This window comes from Hemicordylus capensis, chromosome 3 (assembly GCF_027244095.1).
Source record: "Hemicordylus capensis ecotype Gifberg chromosome 3, rHemCap1.1.pri, whole genome shotgun sequence".
In the NCBI taxonomy this organism is placed as follows: Eukaryota; Metazoa; Chordata; class Lepidosauria; order Squamata; family Cordylidae; genus Hemicordylus; species Hemicordylus capensis.
In genome coordinates this window covers 38,154,536-38,174,631 of record NC_069659.1, presented here as the reverse complement: position 1 = coordinate 38,174,631, position 20,096 = coordinate 38,154,536, and the positions used below count along the sequence as shown (strand labels likewise).

The window sequence follows — 20,096 nt, the reverse complement described above, 5'->3', positions numbered from 1 at the left end:
GAGCTAGATCTTCGCATAATGTGTCCATAGTATGATAGTTTGAGCCTGGTCACTTGTGCCTCAAGTGAAAATTCTGGATTGATTTGTTCTATGACCCATTTGTTTGTTTTCCTGGCTGTCCATGGTATCCTCAAAAGCCTTCTCCAGCACCAAAGTTCAAAAGCATCAATACTTTTTCTACCTTGTTCTTCAAAGTCCAGCTTTTGCATGCATAGAGTGTCATGGGGAAAACCACTGTCTGAATGATTCTAATATTTGTAGGTGCAGACATGTCACAGCATCTAAATATCCTTTCCAAGGCTTTCATTGCAATCCCTACCAAGTGCTAGTCTGTGGCGTATTTCTTGATTGCTGGATCCTTCACTGTAGACAGTCGATCCTAAAAGGCAGAAGCAACCCACCACTTCAATGTCTTCATTGTCAGTTCTGAGGCTGGTTGCTGTACCTGTTGTCATTAGTTTAGTCTTCTTTACATTTAGTTGTAGTCCCGTCTTTTCACTGTGCTCCTTGACTTTCATTACTAGAGTTTGCAGATCATCGCTGCTGACCAATATAGGTGCCTGCTTGCTTTACCTGGGCAGCTGGGATGACCTTCGCACTTTGGGTGACTCTGCTGGGAGTATACCTCCCAGCATACTTCGCTCATAATAACAAGTAGCGAAAAAACCCCAAGAGTAAATCTTTGCCAAGTTCGCAGGAAATATAATATGCAAGCAGTTAAATACCTTGATTTTTTTAAAAAAAAGTTTTAAAATGTTTAGGATTGTATTTTTGTATTTTCTATTGTAATTTGTTTGGTTGGTGTTATTTTTAGTCTTCTGGCATGAGCCGCCCAGAAAAGTTTGTTATGGGACGGCTAACAAAGTGTATTACTATTTTTTATTAACCATACAATGCCAGATTCTGCCAATGCTGGTGGCAAGAATTACAAACCAAATTAATCTGCCCTGGAGTCAGGGGGTGGGGGTGGTGGAGTGGGTTGGGGAGATCGCAAAACCCTACAGCAGGGGTTCCCAATATCTGTGGTACTCCAGATGTTGCTGAACTACAGCTCCCATCATCCCGAGCTACAATTTCTTGAGGTTGGGGGTGATGGGAGATGTGATTCAGCAATATCTTGAGTACCTCAAGTTGAGAACTCCTCACCTGCACTACAGCCTCCTCCCCGTCTTCCAGCCTCCTGGCCCGGTTTCCAGAGCATAGTCCCTCCCTACCTAAGGCCACTCCTCCCGCCTCCTCTCCTGTGGTTAGTGGACTAGGCAGTCAGGACCAGCCTCATCCCGCCCCGCCCCCCAGCCTGAATGACACGCTCAGCAGCCAGTGAAATATTGGCTTTGGCTCAGGGGCAGCATTTCGCTCTCTCTTGAGCCTGTCAGTCTTAGTAAGGGCGGGGTGGGCTAAGCCTTAGCAGCCAGTAAGCCAGTCAGAGGAGAGGGGGAGGGAGGGACGCTGCTTGCCCCGCCTCCTCCCGTCCCCCTCCTGGAGAGGACACTTCCGCCTGGTAAGGAAGCTGGAAAAGCTGCCCTCCTCCGTTCAGAAGCGGGCAGCGAGCGAACCAGTGAGTCGAGGGGGTGGGAGGGGAAGCGGAGGGTGCCCTTGCCCGGCCGTAGGGGCACGGATCGTCAGCGCTTCTTTTTGCTGGCAGGCCAGACTGGCCAGAATTGGGATGTGCTTGTAGCGGGGCCCCCGTGTGGACTGTGGAGACGGGCTCCTGTAGGTCATGTGATCTGGTCCGTGACACTAAATGCCAAGCCTTCCGCTAAGCACACGGGCATGTTGTTGTGGCCACGCTCAGAGGGTTCTTTTATTCGTTTCTTTCTTCCCCGTGCATGCATATGCAGGAAGATGTGAAGTGGCGACAAAAAGCACGTAATGAGGTTCATTTCAAACAGAAAATTCCTAATTGGAAAGAACTTCTCTGTATAAAGCCTGCATATACAATCCTGCATAGTAGCGCATGTGTATGTTTGTGGCATGTATGCATGGTGAAATGCACAATACTGTAATAATAATAAATAATAATTCGATTTCTATACCGCCCTTCCAAAATGGCTCAGGGCGGTTTACACAGAGAAATAACAAACAAATAAGATGTCCCCAAAGGGCTCACTTTCCCCTTGCTAAATAAAGAGAATCACCACGGTAAAAGGTGCCTCTGCCCAGTTAGCAGGGCATATGAAGCTGCTACATATGAGAGATTAGCATGGGGTTTGCATGCCGATTCCTACGTAGAGGTCTGTTGCTTACAGCTTTGAAAAAGTCTGCAAGGCCTTCCCCTGGTATAATAAACCGCCCAGAGACGTGAGTTTTGGGCGGTATAAAAATATGTTAGATAGATAAATAAAGTGGAATTGGTGATTATATCTCAGTATAAACATAGATTTGTGACTTGTATGCATTAGCTCTTGATTGTTCATAGCCACTTTTCTGTTCACTGATGGAAAGTGAAAATCACTACTCCAGAGAGATTTAGTGTGTGTGTACTTCCAGACTAATTTACTCATGAGTAGCCACCTAATAATGCAGCAGGGAAATGACTTCACTAGCAAACCAGAGTTTGCCAGTTCAAATCCCCGCTGGTATGTTTCCCAGACTATGGGAAACACCTATATGGGCAGCAACGATATAGGAAGATGCTGAAAGGCATCATCTCAGACTGCGCGGGAGGAGGCAATGGTAAACCCCTCCTGTATTCTACCAAAGACAACCACAGGGCTCTGTGGTCACCAGGAGTCAACACTGACTTGACAGCACACTTTGCCTTTATGCCCATTGACATTAAAGGGACAAGTAAATACGTACTGTTTTCAGTAAGGCTGCTTATGAAGAACTTAATCTGGATGTAAACCAGTGACTGGAGTAGCCTGTTTTATAACAATAATATTTAAATTTGTGTGTGTGTATGTATATGCAGATATATGTGTGTATATATATATGAAAACAGAACTTAAAGTGTTACTGTTAGGGAGACTGACTACTACAGTCACTGACTCAAATTCACACTCATAAGCACTTTTACTGAAATTAAAGAGACAAGTTTACTTGTTCTACTAATTTCAATGAGGCTAATCAGTACTAATTTTCTGAAGCCTCAGTCAGGCTGAGGGGAAGGATATGCTGAGCTTCATCATGTAGCCAGCCAATCAGGAGCAAGGGGGGTCTTCACCCCCCCACCCTTTCTGCAGGGGACACATAACTAAGGACAGGTTGGCTTCAAGCCAATAGTACGCCGCCTTCGTCATGAACCCCACTTCCCACTGAGATCCACTGGAGAAGTCTGTCTGCAGTTGCCACCGGCTCGTCTAGTGGCCACTCAGGGATGGGCCTTCTCCGCTGCTACCCTGAGGCTTTGGAATGCACTCCCTAGTGAAATAAGAGCCTCCCCATCTCTGACAGCTTTAAAAAAGTCTTTAAAGACCCATCTGTTCACCCAGGCTTTTAATTAATATTGTTTTAATGGTTTTAATGCTGTTTTAAAATATCCTTTTAAATATTTTAAATTGTTGTAATGTTTTAAACTTTTCATTTTTGTTTTAACTAATGTTTAACTTTGTTTTTATTGTTGTAAACCGCCCAGAGATGTAAGTTTTGGGCGGTATAAAATATGTAAATAAATAAATAAAACAAAACAAAATAAACCGGTGATTCCCAGATGGAGAACAAATAGCACAGCTGCAGTTGGGGGGTGGGGTGGGCAGGAGGATTCTGAGTACCCCCTGGGAGCCCTTCAAGTACCCACTGTTGGGAATCCTTGATTTGGGGGGGGGGTGGGGAGGAGTCCAAAAATAATTTACACATTTGTGTGGAAAGCTGGGCTAGGAACCTCTGCAGTTTTATTTTCAAGGTTGCATTGATTTTCAGATAATTTAACACAAATACTACCTATACAGTTTTTTCAGGTTCATAGAAAACAGTAGTGTGACATCAGTTATGGCTGTGATTTATTATGCTCATTGGCATGTATTTTGTCTTCAGTGTCAAAGAGCTTTGGAAGATCAGGTGTGAGCACATGAGATTACAAATATAAAACTTGTTTAGTTGGAGCAGACTGAAGAAGCATATGGTCCAACTCTCTGTCTCCAACAGAAGTCAGCCAAATTGCCACTAGGAAGTTGATGTTATAATGGTGATATCCATCCTGTTTGTCTCTAGACATCTGTAATCAGAGGGATACTCTGACTCATGGCAGTTCTAGTCATTGTTCTTTTGGCTAAAAATCACTAAGCCCATCCTTTGAGAACTGTGCATACCTTTTTAAAAGGTATTGTAGCAATGAGTTTTGTAAGTGAATTATGTGTTGCATGCATCAAGTTCTTTCTTGTGCTTACCTTGAATCTACAGCCAATTCCATTGAATGACTTCAGTTCTAGTACTTTGAGAGAATTGTTTTTCTGTTCACTCTCTCCAACCCATTTATAATTTGATAAACTTCTATTATGACTTCCTTACTTGAGCATGTCTGGTAGAACACTAATGCATTTGGAAAAGAAAAACACAAAACGCTGAAAACTGATAGACGCTGGACCACACATCCATTATATATTTTGAAAACTTTGTTTTTGTTTGTTGGTCATCATACTTTCTGATGACCTACAGATACTTATTTTTGTATACAAAAAATTCGGCTAATTGACAATTATAAATAAGTGGCAGGTTTGTATACAATCCTATCACTGAAATTAGCTGAATGCACTGCTTTTTATACCAGAATATGCTCACTGAAAGGCTTAAATGATTCTTAAATTTTTCAGAGGAAATTCTGAATATAATCGATTTTAACTGTAATTACTTTCAAGGGATTTTTAACACTCTGTAAACAGATCAGTAATTTCAAAACCACATCATGTTGCATCACACATGGAAACATAGGTGTGAGTGTATTCTTAGCAGTATCTGCAGAGGATTATGAACTCCCATCTCATCATGTTCTCAAGATCTTAAGTGAATATTATGTTCATAGAACTAATTTAATCTTATAAAAAGTCTCAAGAAAAGTAATTTGAAGTCCACATGTTAACAATTGCAGCATCTCAAATTTTCTTTTATGTATGTACAAGTTTGACATAGAAGCTATTCTCACGACCAGCAAAAACAGGGCTTGAGGTCCGAAGGCGGGGTTAGCACTACCGTGTGGAACCTCGGCAAACTCTCAATCAGGGCTCTGTCAAAAGAGGGTCACCCAGTTCCCAGCCCCTCCTCTAAAACCAGGTTCAGCAAGCAGGGGAGGTTGCCTACCCCATCCCAGTGCCTGTGTGGAGCCACGGAACGCTGTGGGACCCTGCTTGAGGCTCCCTCCCCCGGGGATACCATAGAGACTGGATAACAGAGTGGGCTGCAAAGCAAGCAGAAGTTTACTTGGGGAAAGCCTGTCCAGCAAACAGCACTGAGCTTCCTTAAAGTGGCAGGCACCTTGCAAATGAGCCCAAGGGAAAATATGAACATAGGAAGCTGCTTTCCATTGAGTCAGACCATTAGTCCATCCAGCTTAGTACTGTCTTAGTCCTGTCGACACAGACTGGCAGTGGCTTCCCGAGGCTCTCAGGCGGGATTCCCGCTCTGGAGATGCCAGGCAGGGAGCTCAAATCCTTCTTCCTTTAGCAGCCCTATCCCCTAAGGGGAATAGTTGCACAGACACATGTCATACTATTCATTCATTTTACATTTTACTAGCTGACCCTGCACAGAGCATCTGTGTGGTCTTGCACTGAGCCTGTGGCATTGCACCCCCACAACGCTCTTGCTCACTCTCGCCACTCCCGCAACGCTCTCGCTCATTATCGCCACCCCCGCTCGCCCCCCGCAAGTCTCTCCCCCACCACAAGTCTCGTGCTCGTGCTCTCTGTCCTCGGTCTTTCTATCTCTGCCTCGCAGTCCTTGCTTCCCCCTGCCACTGCCAGGGACTGTCGCCTGCTCGCCTGACAGCCTCCGAGCTCCCTGCTGCTTCACATCGCCCCCAGTCCAACTGTCAGACTGCTTTCCAGCCGCCCCGCAGGGCGCAGGGCCTGTCTAGAAGAATTAATAATATAGAATATCCCACTCTTCCTCCAAGGAGCCCAGAGCAGTGTACTACATACTCAAGTTCCTCCCCACAACAACCCTGTGAAGTAGGTTAGGCTGAGAGTGAAGTGACTGGCCCAGAGTCACCCTGCAAGTCTCGTGGCTGAATGGGGATTTTTGTGCTCCTTCCTGTCCCCTGCAAGTCACTGGGCAAGAGCAAGAGTGTCCCTGCCCTTGCCTGCAGCGTGGTGTAGTGGTTAAAGTGGTGGAGTAGGACTGGGGAGACCCGAGTTCAAATCCCCATCTAGCCATGAGACTTGCTGGGTGACTCTGGGCCTGTCACTTCACTCTCAGCCTAGCCTACTTCACAGGGTTGTTGTGGGGAGGAACTTGAGTATGTAGTACACCGCTCTGGGCTCCACTGGTTCCTCCTTCCATCTGCTGGTGAAGTGGGAGCGACCGCTGGAATGACTGTCCGCGCAAGGGTCACTGGTTTGGCCTCATGGCGGCAATGGCAGTGGGGGGGAGGCTCGCGGTGGCAGCAGGGGGCTCACAGCAGCGGCGGAGGGCCTCATGGTGGGGGCAGTCCAGGTGCCCAATTTGCCTCGGTGTGACACTGCACCCACCCGCCCACCCTCTGCACCATCATCAAGATGCAGAGAGTAGCAGTGCCAATGAGGGTGTGCAGGTGTGGCCGACACTTTGCCACTCACTCTCCCACCCTGCTGGCACTGCAAGAGTGGCAAGTGGCAGCATCAGGGCAGGTGAGTGATGGGGACACCCTCCCCCACATGCCCACCCTCCTACACCCAGAGAGGCTAGCAAGGGGTGGCAGCAGCGGATTGATGAGGAGGCAAAGTCGCCACTTGGCTACTGCAGGGGGGGGAGTTTCTCCCTTTTACCTTCTACACATACTATACAGTGGGGAGGGGGTGGGGTGCCACGGAGGCCACAGCCACAGCTGCAGGGAGGGTGAGCAGGCGAGGGGAAGGTTCCCCCTTCTGCCTTCCCAAACCATGCTGCGGTGTACGGAGTGTGCCTTGTGCCTGGGCTACTTATGGGGGCATCTTGCAATTGCTCTCATCGGCATCTGGCAATTGCTCCAGGGGGCATCTGCTGTGTCTCTCCTGGATCTGAGGAGTGCGTTGGGAGTGTGAGTGACTCTTCCTTTGGGGCTGGTTGGCAGCTGCAGCTGCTCTAGTCTTCTCTCTCCTTTTGGGCATCAGGACGGAGTTCAGTTCCTTTGACAGTGCTGCAATTGCCAGGAAAGAGTTAACTGAGGCTACCAATCGGAGAGCTACAAAGCGGGACTGCAGCTTGGAGCCCTCTGAGTGGTCTCCTTGGGTCATGTGCTTGCTCTGTCCACTCACAGACTGCTGTTGCCATGGGCGGGGCTGGAGGACCAACAATGCTAGCAATGGCTGGAGAAAACCTTAAAAAGTTAATCGTCTGTCACTCACACTCCCTGCTGGGTTTGCAGCATGTACCCGTCTGTTTGCTATGAGGTAAAAATAAGGTTCTATCTGCTTTCAGAATGTAACCCTGTTTTCTGCTCGTCTGAATAGCTTCATAGTCTCTTTGAGAGTTTCCTCTACATTCACAGACCTCTTTATTATCTCTTCCTATGTTTGTAAAATTCTATTAAAGGTGTGCACCCTGTGCACATATTAAAAATATAAATGTTACAGATTAGAAGGGCTGCTACATGATAACTTGAAAAGTGTAGCAAGCAACTTCAATTACTTTCTGTCATAAACTTCTTGCTCTGTATTTTGAAGTACCTCCCCCACCCCTTCATTTCTCCAGAATGGCTGCCTTGTGCCTAAAAAGATTATTGGATCAAGCCATAAGGAATGATGTGAGCTACATCACTCGACACTTTTCAATTTTCCTGGCACAACCAGTGAAAAGAACAGCAGTCCTTCAAACCTGGGTAGAGAGAGCTCATGCCAAAAAAGGACTTCTCTCTGTTCCTGCACAAGTGTGTTTTACATCTGAAGGTGCTGAGGAGAAACTAAAAGGGAAGAAAATTAATCCAAATGCCAGAAAAACTGTCGGAAGTGTTGGGAGGAAAATCCCATATCGGATTATTCAACTGATTGATGAGAATGGCGAGAACCAGGGAACAATGCACAGAGCAGATGTGATTCGACTCATGGACGAAAGGGAGGTGAAGCTTGTTCTGCTGAATGAGACTGCAGACCCTCCAGTATACAGGTTCATGAGTGGGCAGCAGATTCACGAAGAGCGTCTCAAACTTAGAGAGAAACAAAAAGCTAGCTCCAAAAATGGTATGTATGGTATTCAGTAAAGATCCTGTGATTCTGAAAGTTCTTCTTTTGACAATTGGATTGCACTACATTCCTCTATGTACCTGTGGAATAGTTGACATACTTTATGTCCAGTTGGTGACAATGACAAGAGAACTGTAGTTACATGTAAAACCAGTCTCTAAATACATGCCTATAGAGCTGATATTATATGGACTATCAGATAACACTAGCCATATTAAGTAGTGGAAATCTGTAGGGTTGCATACAGGCACAGAATAATCTTATGAAGATGTGCTTTGTTTCGTTTTTTAAAGCAAGCTTCTTGCTCTCATGACTCTTTTAGTCTATAATTACGGAAGGTGGAAGGAAAAGGCTATGTTGAATTTCCCAGTGGTCGTCAGTAGTGATAGGATTTCAGTACTCTTGCACCTTTTACCATGTCTGTTGTAACCTGAACAAGTTTTGTAAGTACTGTAAACACATTTGCATAATTTAGAGATGTCACCAGATTTGGGATTACCTTGCTGAAAAACTTCAGTTTATTTTAAGTACAGTTTAAACAGCTCTGGAAAATTTGTAATAGCTGTCAGAGATCTCCTTGTTGCTCACCTAGTATGGTGCGGGAGTTCTAAGAATTCACTAAAGTTCACAATGTGGTGTGTGAGTTTTCAATTTATACTACACTTTTCTGCAGGATGGATTTTTGGCAGGGAGGGGAAGAGGAAAAAAGCAGTATTATGTATTATGTGCTGTCTGTAGTTTGTGTTAGTCAACAAAGCTTAAGATAGAATTTTGCCTTTGGTAGAGAGTCCAGGTTAGAGAGAGACATATTGGGACAGATAAACAAAAGGGACTTCCTAAATTGCTTCTCAATTTTAGCCAGAGATGAGGAAAAGATTACAGTGACTAAACTTCCAATATACAGTAAAAGCTGCTGCTAACCATGGCTCTAGGTTGTAACCTAGAACTTCTAGACAGGATTACTGCAATGTGCTCTATGTGGGGCTGCCTTTGTATGTAGTCCGGAAACTGCAGTTGGTTCAGAATGTGGCAGCCAGGTTGGTCTATGGGTCATCTAGGAGAGACGATATTACTCCGGCATTGAAGGAACTACAGTGGCTGCCAATAGGTTTCTGGGCAAAATACAAGGTGCTGGTTATTACCTATAAAGCCCTAAACAGCTTAGGCCCTGGGTATTTAAGAGAACGTCTTCTTCGCCATGAGCCCCATCACCTGCTAAGATCATCTGGAGAGGTTCGCCTGCGACTGCCGCCAACTCATCTATGGCTACTTGGGAAGGGGCCTTCTCTGTTGCAGCCCCTGGATTTTGGAATGCGCTCCCTGTTGAAATAAGAGCCTCCTCATCTCTGGCAATTTTTTAAAAGGCACTGAAGACACATTTATTCACCCAGGCTTTTAATTAGATTTATAGTTTTAATATTAAATTATTTTAATTGTAAACTGCCTAGAGATGCAAGTTTGGGGCAGTATAGAAATATTTTAAATAAATAAATAAATAAATAAATAAATATCATCATCATCATCCCCAAGTGAGGCACTACCTTGGCGTGGTTGTGGGGCTTGTGTGCTCTGAGGAAGGTGAGAGCTATGCCAGAGGTCCAACCATACTGGACAGGTCTCACCAGAGGAGCCAGACAAAGAGTGCCTCTCCCATCAACAATATGGTGAGACGTAACTTTAATAAATCTATACCGGATCAGTCATCACCCGGGTCAACAAGGACTGCGCCCGGAGCTGGAGTCCCTGGACATCTGGTGGCAAGTGGGCTACAGGACTCAGGATCTTCAGTTGAGCAACCAGGGCTGGAGAATGCAAGGTTACTGGAAGGAACGTCGCTTAACCGGAAAAAAAATACGAAAAATGCCAACAAGGAAATAATGATCTGCTATTACAAGTCTAGTCCAACTAGAAGAGGTTATTTAAAAAGAATGTACCAAATTTGGAAAGAGAAGCATCCAGATACAGAAATCACAGAACAAAGGCTAGCAGACCAGAGAAGATTCATAATAAGAAATCAAGTATTCACAGGAGTTGAGCTGGAAGAACTGCAAAGAGCAACACAGGCTCAAGATATGGAAGAAGAATTACCACCAACTAAAGAAGTTGCTCAGGCACAGGTGGAGGAGGTGTTGGAAATAGAGGATGCCACTGTTGCTGAACTGTTTCAAAATCAAAACCAGGCAGCCTCCCCTTTGCCTTCACCTCAAAAACCCAAATGCCATTTAACAAAAAAGCAACAAGAACTAAAGCAAAAAATAACTGAGCACATGAACCAAACAACCACCAGGGTTCGACTTCCAGCTCTAAAAACAGTTGCCAAAAAACAACTTGCTCAGGTATTAAAAGATGTCAATGCTGGACTTGCAGAAATAACAACCAATAATTTGCAAGAAACAAACCAACTAATGTACAGTGCAGCAACAATAACAACACAAGAGCTCGGATATAAGATCAGTGGACCTGTAAAAAAAGAAAGCAGTACATCACCTAAATGGAAGATTAGATTAGAAAATAAAATCTCCAGGCTTAGATCAGATGCTAGTAAACTGAAAGATATGAAAGACAAGAAGCTGAAGAATGAAAACACCAAACAGTATCTGATCCAAAAATACCACCTAGATTCAAGGAAAATTAGAGAAGTCCTGGAAATAATAAAGCAGCAAATAACAGCAGTGTCAAAGAAGATTAGCAGATACGAAGCCAGAACTACACAACACAGGCAGAATCTCCAATTCCAGTTGAATCAGAGACATTTCTACCAAAGCATAGAAGGAGAAACTGCAAGAAACATAGAAACACCAAATAAAGAAGAAACAGTGCAATTCTGGGGGAAATTATAGGACAATCCAATAGATTATAATAAAAAAGCAGGCTGGATGAAAGAGGTCAAAAAATGTAACCAACAAATGCAAGATCTAATAATAACACCAGAATTAATAAGTGAAAGAGCAAAGAAAATTAAAAATTGGACTGCGCCAGGGAACGATGAACTGCATGGCTTTTGGCTTAAACACCTAACAAGCCTTCATAAACAACTATCAAAACAGTTCAAGCACATTACGCAAGGAGGTGATATAGAACAATGGCTAACAACTGGGAAAACTCATCTCATCATGAAAGACCCAGCAAAAGGTGCAGTTCCAAGTAATTATAGACCGATAATCTGCCTGCCAACCATGTTCAAATTATTAACTGGAAGAATAGCAGATGAAGTCATGCAACACTTATTAACTAACAAACAGCTTCCAGTTGAACAGAAAGGAAATTCCCCGAACAGTTTCGGCACAAAAGAGCAGCTGCTGATTGACAAAATGATTTTAGAAAACTGCAAGAGAAGAAAAACAAATCTAAGTGTTGCATGGATTGACTACAAGAAAGCCTTCGATTCATTGCCTCACACATGGATACTAAAATGTTTAGAAACAACTGGTGTCAGCAAAAAATGAGCATGTGGAGTACACAGTTAACAATCAATGGCGAGACACTTGGACAGGTTAGCATTAGAAGAGGCATTTTCCAAGGGGACTTACTATCCCCTCTGTTGTTTGTATTTGCCATGACCCCACTTTCACAAATACTAAACAAAACAGGCCTCGGATACCAAACATCTAAAACATCCAGTAAAATCAACCATCTGCTGTACATGGACCATCTGAAGTTGTATGGAAAGTCCCAGTCAGAAATCGAATCACTGCTAAACGCTGTCCGTATATTCAGTAGCGATATAGCAATGGAGTTTGGACTAGACAAGTGTGCTGCATTAATAATGAACAGAGGAAAAATAAGAAAAACAGAAGGAATAGAACTGCCCAATGGAAGCAAGATCAAGAACCTTGAAGAGAAAGAACCTTACAAATACTTGGGCATTCTCCAGGCTGATAACATCGCACACACTGAAGTTAAAAGAAAAATTGGAAATGAATACATCAGGAGGGTTAGAAAAATCCTCAAGTCCAAACTCAATGGCGGGAACACCATACAAGCCATCAACACCTGGGCTATACCTGTTATCAGATACACTGCAGGAATAATAGACTGGACCCAGGCAGAGCTAGAGACGCTAGATCGTAAGACCAGGAAAATCATGACCATCAATCATGCTCTGCACCCCCGCAGTGATGTCGATAGGCTATACCTCCCTCGCAGCTCAGGTGGAAGAGGTATGCTGCAAGTCCATCAAACAGTAGAGGAAGAGAAAAGAGGCCTTGAAGAATATATAAAGAACAGTGAAGAAGATGCACTTCAAATGGTCAATAACGAGAAACTATTCCACACCAATGAAAGAAAGCAGCCGTACAAGAAAGAACAAGTCAAGAACCGAGCAGAAAAATGGAAAAATAAACCCCTGCATGGTCAATATTTGCACAATATAAGTGGAAAATCTGACATCACCAAAACTTGGCAATGGCTTAAGAATGGCAACTTGAAGAAAGAAACAGAGGGTTTAATAGCACAAGAACAGGCACTAAGAACAAATGCAATAAGAGCAAAAATCGAAAAATCCACAACAAACAGCAAGTGCCGCCTTTGTAAAGAAGCAGATGAAACAGTGGACCACCTGATCAGTTGTTGTAAGAAGATCGCACAGACTGACTACAAACAAAGGTATGACAAGGTAGCAGGGATGATACACTGGAACATCTGCAAAAATACAAGCTACCTGTAGCCAAGAATTGGTGGGACGTTAAAATTGAAAAAGTTGTAGAAAATGAAGATGTAAAAATATTATGGGACTTCTGACTAAAAACAGACAAACATCTGCCACACAATACACCAGATATAACTGTAGTCGAGAAGAGAGAAAAACAAGTCAAAATAATCGACATAGCAATACCAGGGGATATCAGAATAGAAGAAAAAGAAATAGAAAAAAAATCACAAAATACAAATATCTACAAATTGAAATTGAAAGGCTGTGGCAGAAAAAGACCAAAATAATCCCAGTGGTAATTGGCGCCCTGGGTGCAGTTCCAAAAGACCTTGAAGAGCACCTCAACACCATAGGGGCCACAGAAATCACCATCAGCCAATTACAAAAAGCAGCTTTACTGGGAACAGCCTATATTCTGCGACGATATCTATAACAACAGCAACAACATTGAGAATAAAATTCAGCCATCCCAGGTCCTTGGGAAGGACTCGATGTCTGGATAAAACAAACCAGTCAATAACACCTGTCTGACTGTGTAAATTAATAAATAAAATAAAATAAAATAAAATAAAATAATAATAATAATAATAATAATAATAATAATAATAATAATAATAATAATATCATCCCTTACCAACTGTGAAAGTTCCATTCTAACAAAACTCAAAGGCTGGCAGGACTAAGTAGTCTATAGGAATCGGGGTTAGAGGAGCCATGATTGTGATTACACCTCAGGCAGACAAAGGACGGGCAGAGGAGACCATGATCAACAGCATGAAAAGTGAGCAGGTGCACAGTCTACTGAGTCAAACCTGCAGGCAGAAGAGGATGGGCAATCTCATAAAACAAATTATTAAAACTAAGTCCAGTTAAAAGTCTGCAAGAACAGGTGTGTCTTGAGGGTCTTCCTGAAAACAAAAGGAGATGCTCTCATTTCAACAGGGAGTATATTCCAAAGCCCTGTGGCAGCCACAGAGAAGGCCTGGTCCCAAGTCGCCACCAAACAAGCCGACGGCAATCATATGTAGTGCTTGGAATGGATGTCCGAGCTGAAGTATCCTCCAGGTTTTGGAAAATAAAAAATACTTCAGTGAACATTAGTCTGGTAAGAAGCCAGTGCTGTGCAACTTGATGAAAATCCATTGACTGTACCAAAATCCCAGAAGTCTTGGATTTTTCATATTACTGCCCCCAGACCAGCCATAGCTGGCTTAGGCTGTAAAATTGTCCACATTTGTGCTTGGGAATAAAGCCTACTGAACACAGTGAGTTCTCAATAAACATGCACAGGATTTTGCAGTTCATCTTCATACCTCTGTCTAGAAGGTAGCTTGAATGTAGGTATACCACATAAATAAGCAACAGCTACTTGTATGAGGCCACCTATATTTATGGTGCAGTTCCCAAGCAACTACTAAATCTAAAGCTTATCAACCTTTGTTTATATTTTAACAGGACCTGTTCAACAGAAGGAGTTAACTTTTTCCGCAGCTATTGGACAACAAGATTTAGAGACAAAGATCAAACACATTCAGGAGTGGATCGACAAGAAGCATCATGTCAGGATTATTCTGCATCAAAAGAATATTGCTGATGGGCCAGAGAAGATGGTAAGCAAAGGCAAAGATTGAAGTATGATAATTTGTAGTTAAGGGGAATTATGAATTGCCTGTTGATTTCACATCAAGACACACATTTTGGGACATCTTTCTAGATGCTGCAGGAAGATTGCAAAATACCTAGTCTTTACCCATGCCTCTATGATAATCATTAGATAAGTATTTTTGTTTTAATACATACCCAGTACATTCATATGCTTTCACTTTCATTGTGGCTGCAGTCCTGTGCATTGTTTCTTAGAAGTTCCATTAAACTCAGGACTATGGACATACACTAACTTGACATCCATAAAAACTCCTAATATCTTGACTATCTATGCATGTCAAATTAGTGTAGATGTTGGTCAAACCCAACCCATTTGTTGGACATCTCCCATTATCCCCAGCAGCAACATGTGGCTAGCGATGATGGGCGTTGTAGTCCAATAACTGGAGAGCCTCGGGTTGGCCACACCTGGGTTAAAGTATCTTTATTAGCCAGGTTCACAAGTTGTGCAGAACCTACTTGCCATACAGCAGCATTACAGGGTAGGGGACAACTGGGTTACGGAGACTGCAACAACTTCATGTGCCTCAGGGAGGGAAACCTAGATTTGTAGCCCTAGAATTGAACTTGGCTTGTTGACCCTAGTAATGCTCCACTTTATTTCACACATCTGAATCCATGCTCTTCAAGAATCCATGACTTGTTCCAGGCAAGCCGGCTCACTTTGCTGTTGAGACCAATGGCTGCAAAGCAGATTATGTAGGGAAGGATTGCCAGTTGAAGGGCAGCATAAGGCAGTCTGGGATAGCCTTGGAGGCACACACACAAGGGGCATACTTTTGGCTACTTCCAGCAACCCAAGATACATGACCATCTGTGGTGCCAACTTTAGGTTCCCAGCTGCAGCACAGGCTGCTTGAACTGCAGGCTCCCTGCTTACGTGTGAACCTGGCACATAGTCTTGAGTTTAGTGGGGCTGCCAAGGAACAGTGCAGAAGATGGCAACCACAAAAACAGTGAAGTGAGAGCAGAGACATATTGGAATACATCATGTACATATTAAGGAAAGATACATCACTAGTCAGAAACGGGAGGTCCCTGGGCCAAGTCATTGATGCTGCCCCACACCGATGCCCTGCTGTTGCCAATTCCACAGGCAACCTAGGGCGTGAAAAGAAAGTGGTATCTCTGGCAATAGGACTTACCCCAAAAGGACAGAGAATGGAACATGGCAGATCTCCAACCTCAGCTAAGCTGTCTGTCCCTGATCCCCCTACCACAGAAGATAAACTGCTGAGCAGGGCACTGCAGTGATGCACAAGGCAGAAATGCCCATCTCAACATAGCCACCTTTAATTGTCCAGCTCTTCAAATGTTTGAACCTCTTGCATTATAGCTTGCTCCATCATGTTTAAGTATTGATATAAAAGCTTCAAACACAAATATCCTATGCTCAACTGCCGTATTTCATTCAAACCCTTTCACTAAAGACTCTAGAGGGGGTGTGCACAAGTGGTCCACAATGAACCAGGCCAGTTCAACTGTGAAGTGAACTGGCTTCAAGGAGAGGAAATGGTCTGTGATCAAACCAGACTGAGCCTCTTCTGTTGCAGACCCGTTCGAAGGGCTATGCTTGTAAAGGGGAATCCTACCTTTAAAAGACTAAGGGAGGGGTGTGTGTAGGGGGGGTGTCAGTCATCTCTCACCAACTGTAAGGTTTCCCAATTGTGTTTTTGAGTATCTGCGACCGGGACATTGTGGTAGGTCTCGCCAACCATGATCCAAGTATCCACGGTTCGGTGAGGTTTTTTTGCAAGGGGGTTGGTGGTTACTGTTTTCAGGGGCTGGGTCATACCTATTTTTTACTGTATTTTGCAGTCCTTTCGCAACTGCAATTCCCCTAACTCCATTTGCCATTAATTTCAATGGTTTGTCTACCACAAATTTGCCAGTGGTGAGGTTTTCCCAGAATGGAACCCTCGCAGTTTGGGAGGGACGACTGTAGGTGCTTACTGATCCTCCAGCAGCAGCAGGCTTCCAGCCTCTGCGGAGGATGCAAATGTGCCTGGTCACACCGATGGCCACTGTCAGGAACCTACCCCGCTGCCCCTCCCAAGTCCAGAGAGGTGATTTATTTAATGTTTTTAATATCAATTGTGTCACCATAGGGCTGTGCACGGAGCTGCGGTCTGACACTGGGGTGGGGGTTCCTTTAAGGGCAGGGGGAGGGTGTACTTACCCTTCCTGCCACTTTCCCCCGACTGGCGCACGTTATTTTTGTAAGCATTTGGGGCGGCAGGATACCTCCCTGCCGCCCCTTCCCCCTCTCAGCAGCAAAAGGCTTCAGAAAGCCTTTTGTGCACGTGCGTCACCCCAGATGCTTACAAAAATAACACGCGCCGGTGGGGTGAAAGCGAGGGGAGGGGTAAGTAGGTACCGCCTGAGGAACCGCCACCCAGGCGCTCGAACCGCCCCAAGATTGGACAGGTCCGGAAGCCTGTAGAATGGCCTCCGGACCGGTCCGTGCACATAATTATGTCACCACATTCATGTAGGACATTGTAGAACTGGAAAAGGTGCAGAAGAGGGCAACCAAGATGATCAGGGGCCTAGAGCACCTTCCTTATGAGGCAAGGCTACAACACCTGGGGCTTTTTGGTTTAGAAAAAAAGATGACTGAGGGAGACATGATAGAGGTCTACAAAATCATGCATGGTGTGGAGAAAAGTGGACAGAGATAAATTCTTCTCCCTCTCACATAACAGTAGAACCAGGGGTCAGCCCATGAAATTGATTGCCAGGAAATTTAGGACCAACAAACGGAGGTACTTTTTCACTCAACACATAATCAACCTGTGGGATTATCTGCCACAAGATGTGATGTTGGCTACTAGTTTGGATGGCTTTAAGAGGGGTTTGGATAACTTCATGGAGGAGAGGTCTATCAACAGCTACTAGTCAGAGGGCTATAGGCCACCTCCAGCCTCAAAGGCAGGATGCTTCTGAATACCAGGTGCAGGGGAGTAAGCAGGAGAGAAGGCATGCCCTCAACTCCTGCCTATAGGCTTCCAGTGGCATCTGGTGGGCCACTGTGTGAAACAGGATGCTGGACTAGAAGGACTTTGGGGCTGATCCAGCAGGGCTGTTCTTATGGAATTTTGTAAGTTATTCCTTTCTTTTGCAGCCACTGTATGGTTGTCTATTACCCTGCTCTCAAATGTCTTGCTCACATAACCTCGTGAGCACAGGATAGGCATGTATGTTCATTGCATCAAAGAAAGAAAGAAAGAAGCAAAGCTTAAAGTGTGAAAACAAGTTTATTGTTTACCAAAGAATGGAAATAAGGATCTCTGCAAAGCAGGGCACATAAACTTCACTACAATGTTGCCAAATAGGTCAAGATACACTGTATTGAGTCTAGCAGCTGACTTCCTTTCTAAATATATCTCATAGGTATAAGCTAGAGTTTTCTGTTCCCAAGTCCTACTCAGTACCTAAATGTCACCAACTGACTTAGTCAAAACCCTCCTCCCAACATTCCATGCATAGTTGCTACGGCAACTCTCCATCTCTCTCCAGCACTTTGCATCTACACAGGCCAGGCAAATGGCCTCTGCAGAGACTGGAACTCCACTGCCACCACCAGAGGATCGGTAAAGACCAACTTTTCAAGGTCTCTCTCGCCGTTCCCCTGGCCATCCTTAGTAGCCTTTTAAAAGCAGGATTCCCCTTTGCTTATAAAGGGGAATCCTCACTGGATTCCCCCTTTACAAGCATAACCCCTTGAACCGATTCGATCAAATGGACTGGCCAGTCGATCCAACCAAACCACTTCACAGACTGAACCACAACAATCAGTGCATTCACATCCCTAGACTCTAGCGTGATTAATAATGCCAAGCTCTTTCTATTTTCAGTTAGTGTTCTTTGATCGGATATTGGAGACAATGCCTGAGAAAGCTACTTACCTTTCCCAGCCCCGCGTTGTTAAAGGAGGAAGGAGTACATGTGTCTTGAGACACATGTCGGACAAAGAAATGCACAAGTACAAGAAGGAGAAGAAAGAAAAAGTGCAGGACGACAGTGGAAAGGAGACAGAGTCAGATGTTCTCAAGCAATGATTTAATTACTTTCCCAAAGTGGAAAAAAATAAAAGACCTCAAAGCAAATTCAGTTTCCTGTACTTATCCCACAACAAAACCTGCCAAACACAACTGCTTCATAAAACTACCCAAACCCTGAAATACACAAAGCCATCATTCAGGCTCATCTTAAGTTCTAGTCTAGGGACAGTGTTTCCACAGTAGGCAGCGTTTGGTTCTCTGCAGGTGTAGTCAAAGTCTCTTCTGCGGATGATGGACTTTTCCGTGGTGCTTTAGGTGGGATGTATCCACTGAGGCGAGAAGCCAGGCTCCGCTTAGGACGCTCTTTTTTAGGCTGAGGTAAAAAGGATTCATGGCTCAGAATAGTTTAGTTATCTCTCTCCTTTTTTATCACATGGGGAAATTTTTTTTAAAATATAAAACCAATATATATACAGTTATTGTGTGTATTATTTATAGCTACTATTCTTGCCACATAACTCCTGTGGCTCCCAAGCACTGTGAAGTTCATTGGCAGGGAGGACTAGCTGGGTTTGGTTTCCTTTGGGGGGGAGTGCCCTGAAGAATAATGGCATTCTTGAAGTATTTGCTTTCCTTGACAAGTAAAAGATAAGTAGAAGCAAGCAGCAGGGCACTTTCACAAGGCCACAGATCTACTACCCTTCAGATCAGAGAGATCATAGCTTGCTCTTCACACATACTGCCATGGTATAGTAGTTCGAATGAACTAGGACTGGGGAAACAGTTCAAATCCCCATTCAGTCATGACACTCACTGGGTGACCCTGGACAAGTCAGTCACATCTCTCGCCTCTCCAGGTAGGGCTGAGAAAGATTCCTAAAACCCTGGAGAGCCAGTCAGAATTGACAATACTGAGTGAGACGGACCAATCATCACACTTGGTATAAGGCAGGTCATAGGGGTGTGCACGGAACCGCGGAGCTGCAGTCCGGCACTGGGGTAGAGGGGGTCCCCTTAAGGGTGCAGGAGGGTTTACTAACCCCTCCCGCCACTTTCCTCCCTCCGATGCCCGTATTTCATGGAGTAATTGTTCTTACTATTTCCTCGAGTGCCCCTTCTCCGGCGCTCTGCTGCAGCAATTGTTTTAGTAATGGGGCGGCAGGATACCTCCCTGCCACCCCTTCCTCCGCTTGGCGTCATGGCATAAAGTGCAAAAAGGCTTTAAGAAGCCTTTTGTGCGCGTGCACATACGTACTTAAGTAAACGGAGCGGCAGGATATCTTCCTGCCGCCCCTTCTTCCGTTTCACTTTGCTGCAAAGTGCAGCAAAGCGGGAGAAGGGGCGGCAGGAAGATATCCTGCCGCTCCGTTTACTTAAGTACGTATGTGCACGCGCACAAAAGGCTTCTTAAAGCCTTTCTGCACTTTATGCCATGACGCCAAGCGGAGGAAGGGGCGGCAGGGAGGTATCCTGCCGCCCCATTAC

The 20,096-nt window shown here is 44.5% G+C and overlaps 2 protein-coding genes across 6 annotated transcripts in view; one reads left to right on the top strand and one right to left on the bottom strand.

The window, feature by feature from the left end:
* The first annotated feature begins 1,370 nt into the window (after positions 1-1,370).
* MTIF3 (mitochondrial translational initiation factor 3) lies at positions 1,371-18,716 on the top strand. 4 transcript variants are annotated; one of them, XM_053309347.1, is made up of 4 exons: positions 1,371-1,501; positions 7,804-8,288; positions 14,398-14,552; positions 18,465-18,716. In XM_053309347.1, exons 2-4 carry the CDS (start codon positions 7,805-7,807, stop codon positions 18,666-18,668), a joined length of 843 nt encoding a protein of 280 aa, XP_053165322.1. In that variant the 5' UTR covers positions 1,371-1,501; position 7,804; the 3' UTR covers positions 18,669-18,716. The 4 variants fall into 4 exon arrangements, with proteins under 4 accessions (XP_053165322.1, XP_053165321.1, XP_053165323.1 ...); XM_053309346.1 differs by having other exon boundaries at positions 1,440-1,558; XM_053309348.1 differs by having other exon boundaries at positions 1,483-1,558; positions 7,776-8,288.
* Positions 17,846-20,096, bottom strand: part of GTF3A (general transcription factor IIIA) — a 16,173-nt gene continuing 13,922 nt past the window's right edge. For both annotated transcript variants that reach the window (XM_053309342.1, XM_053309343.1), the window contains exon 9: positions 17,846-18,984. In XM_053309342.1, coding sequence (XP_053165317.1) covers positions 18,826-18,984 — 159 coding nt within the window. In that variant the 3' untranslated portion in view covers positions 17,846-18,825. The remainder of the gene's footprint in view (positions 18,985-20,096) is intronic.

Excerpts from the sequence above, each read along its gene's own strand:
- MTIF3 (XM_053309344.1), top strand. Across the intron at positions 8,289-14,397 it reads AAAAGCTAGCTCCAAAAATG|GACCTGTTCAACAGAAGGAG; the intron begins GTATGTATGGTA and ends ATATTTTAACAG. Across the intron at positions 14,553-18,464 it reads CTGATGGGCCAGAGAAGATG|TTAGTGTTCTTTGATCGGAT; the intron begins GTAAGCAAAGGC and ends TTCTATTTTCAG.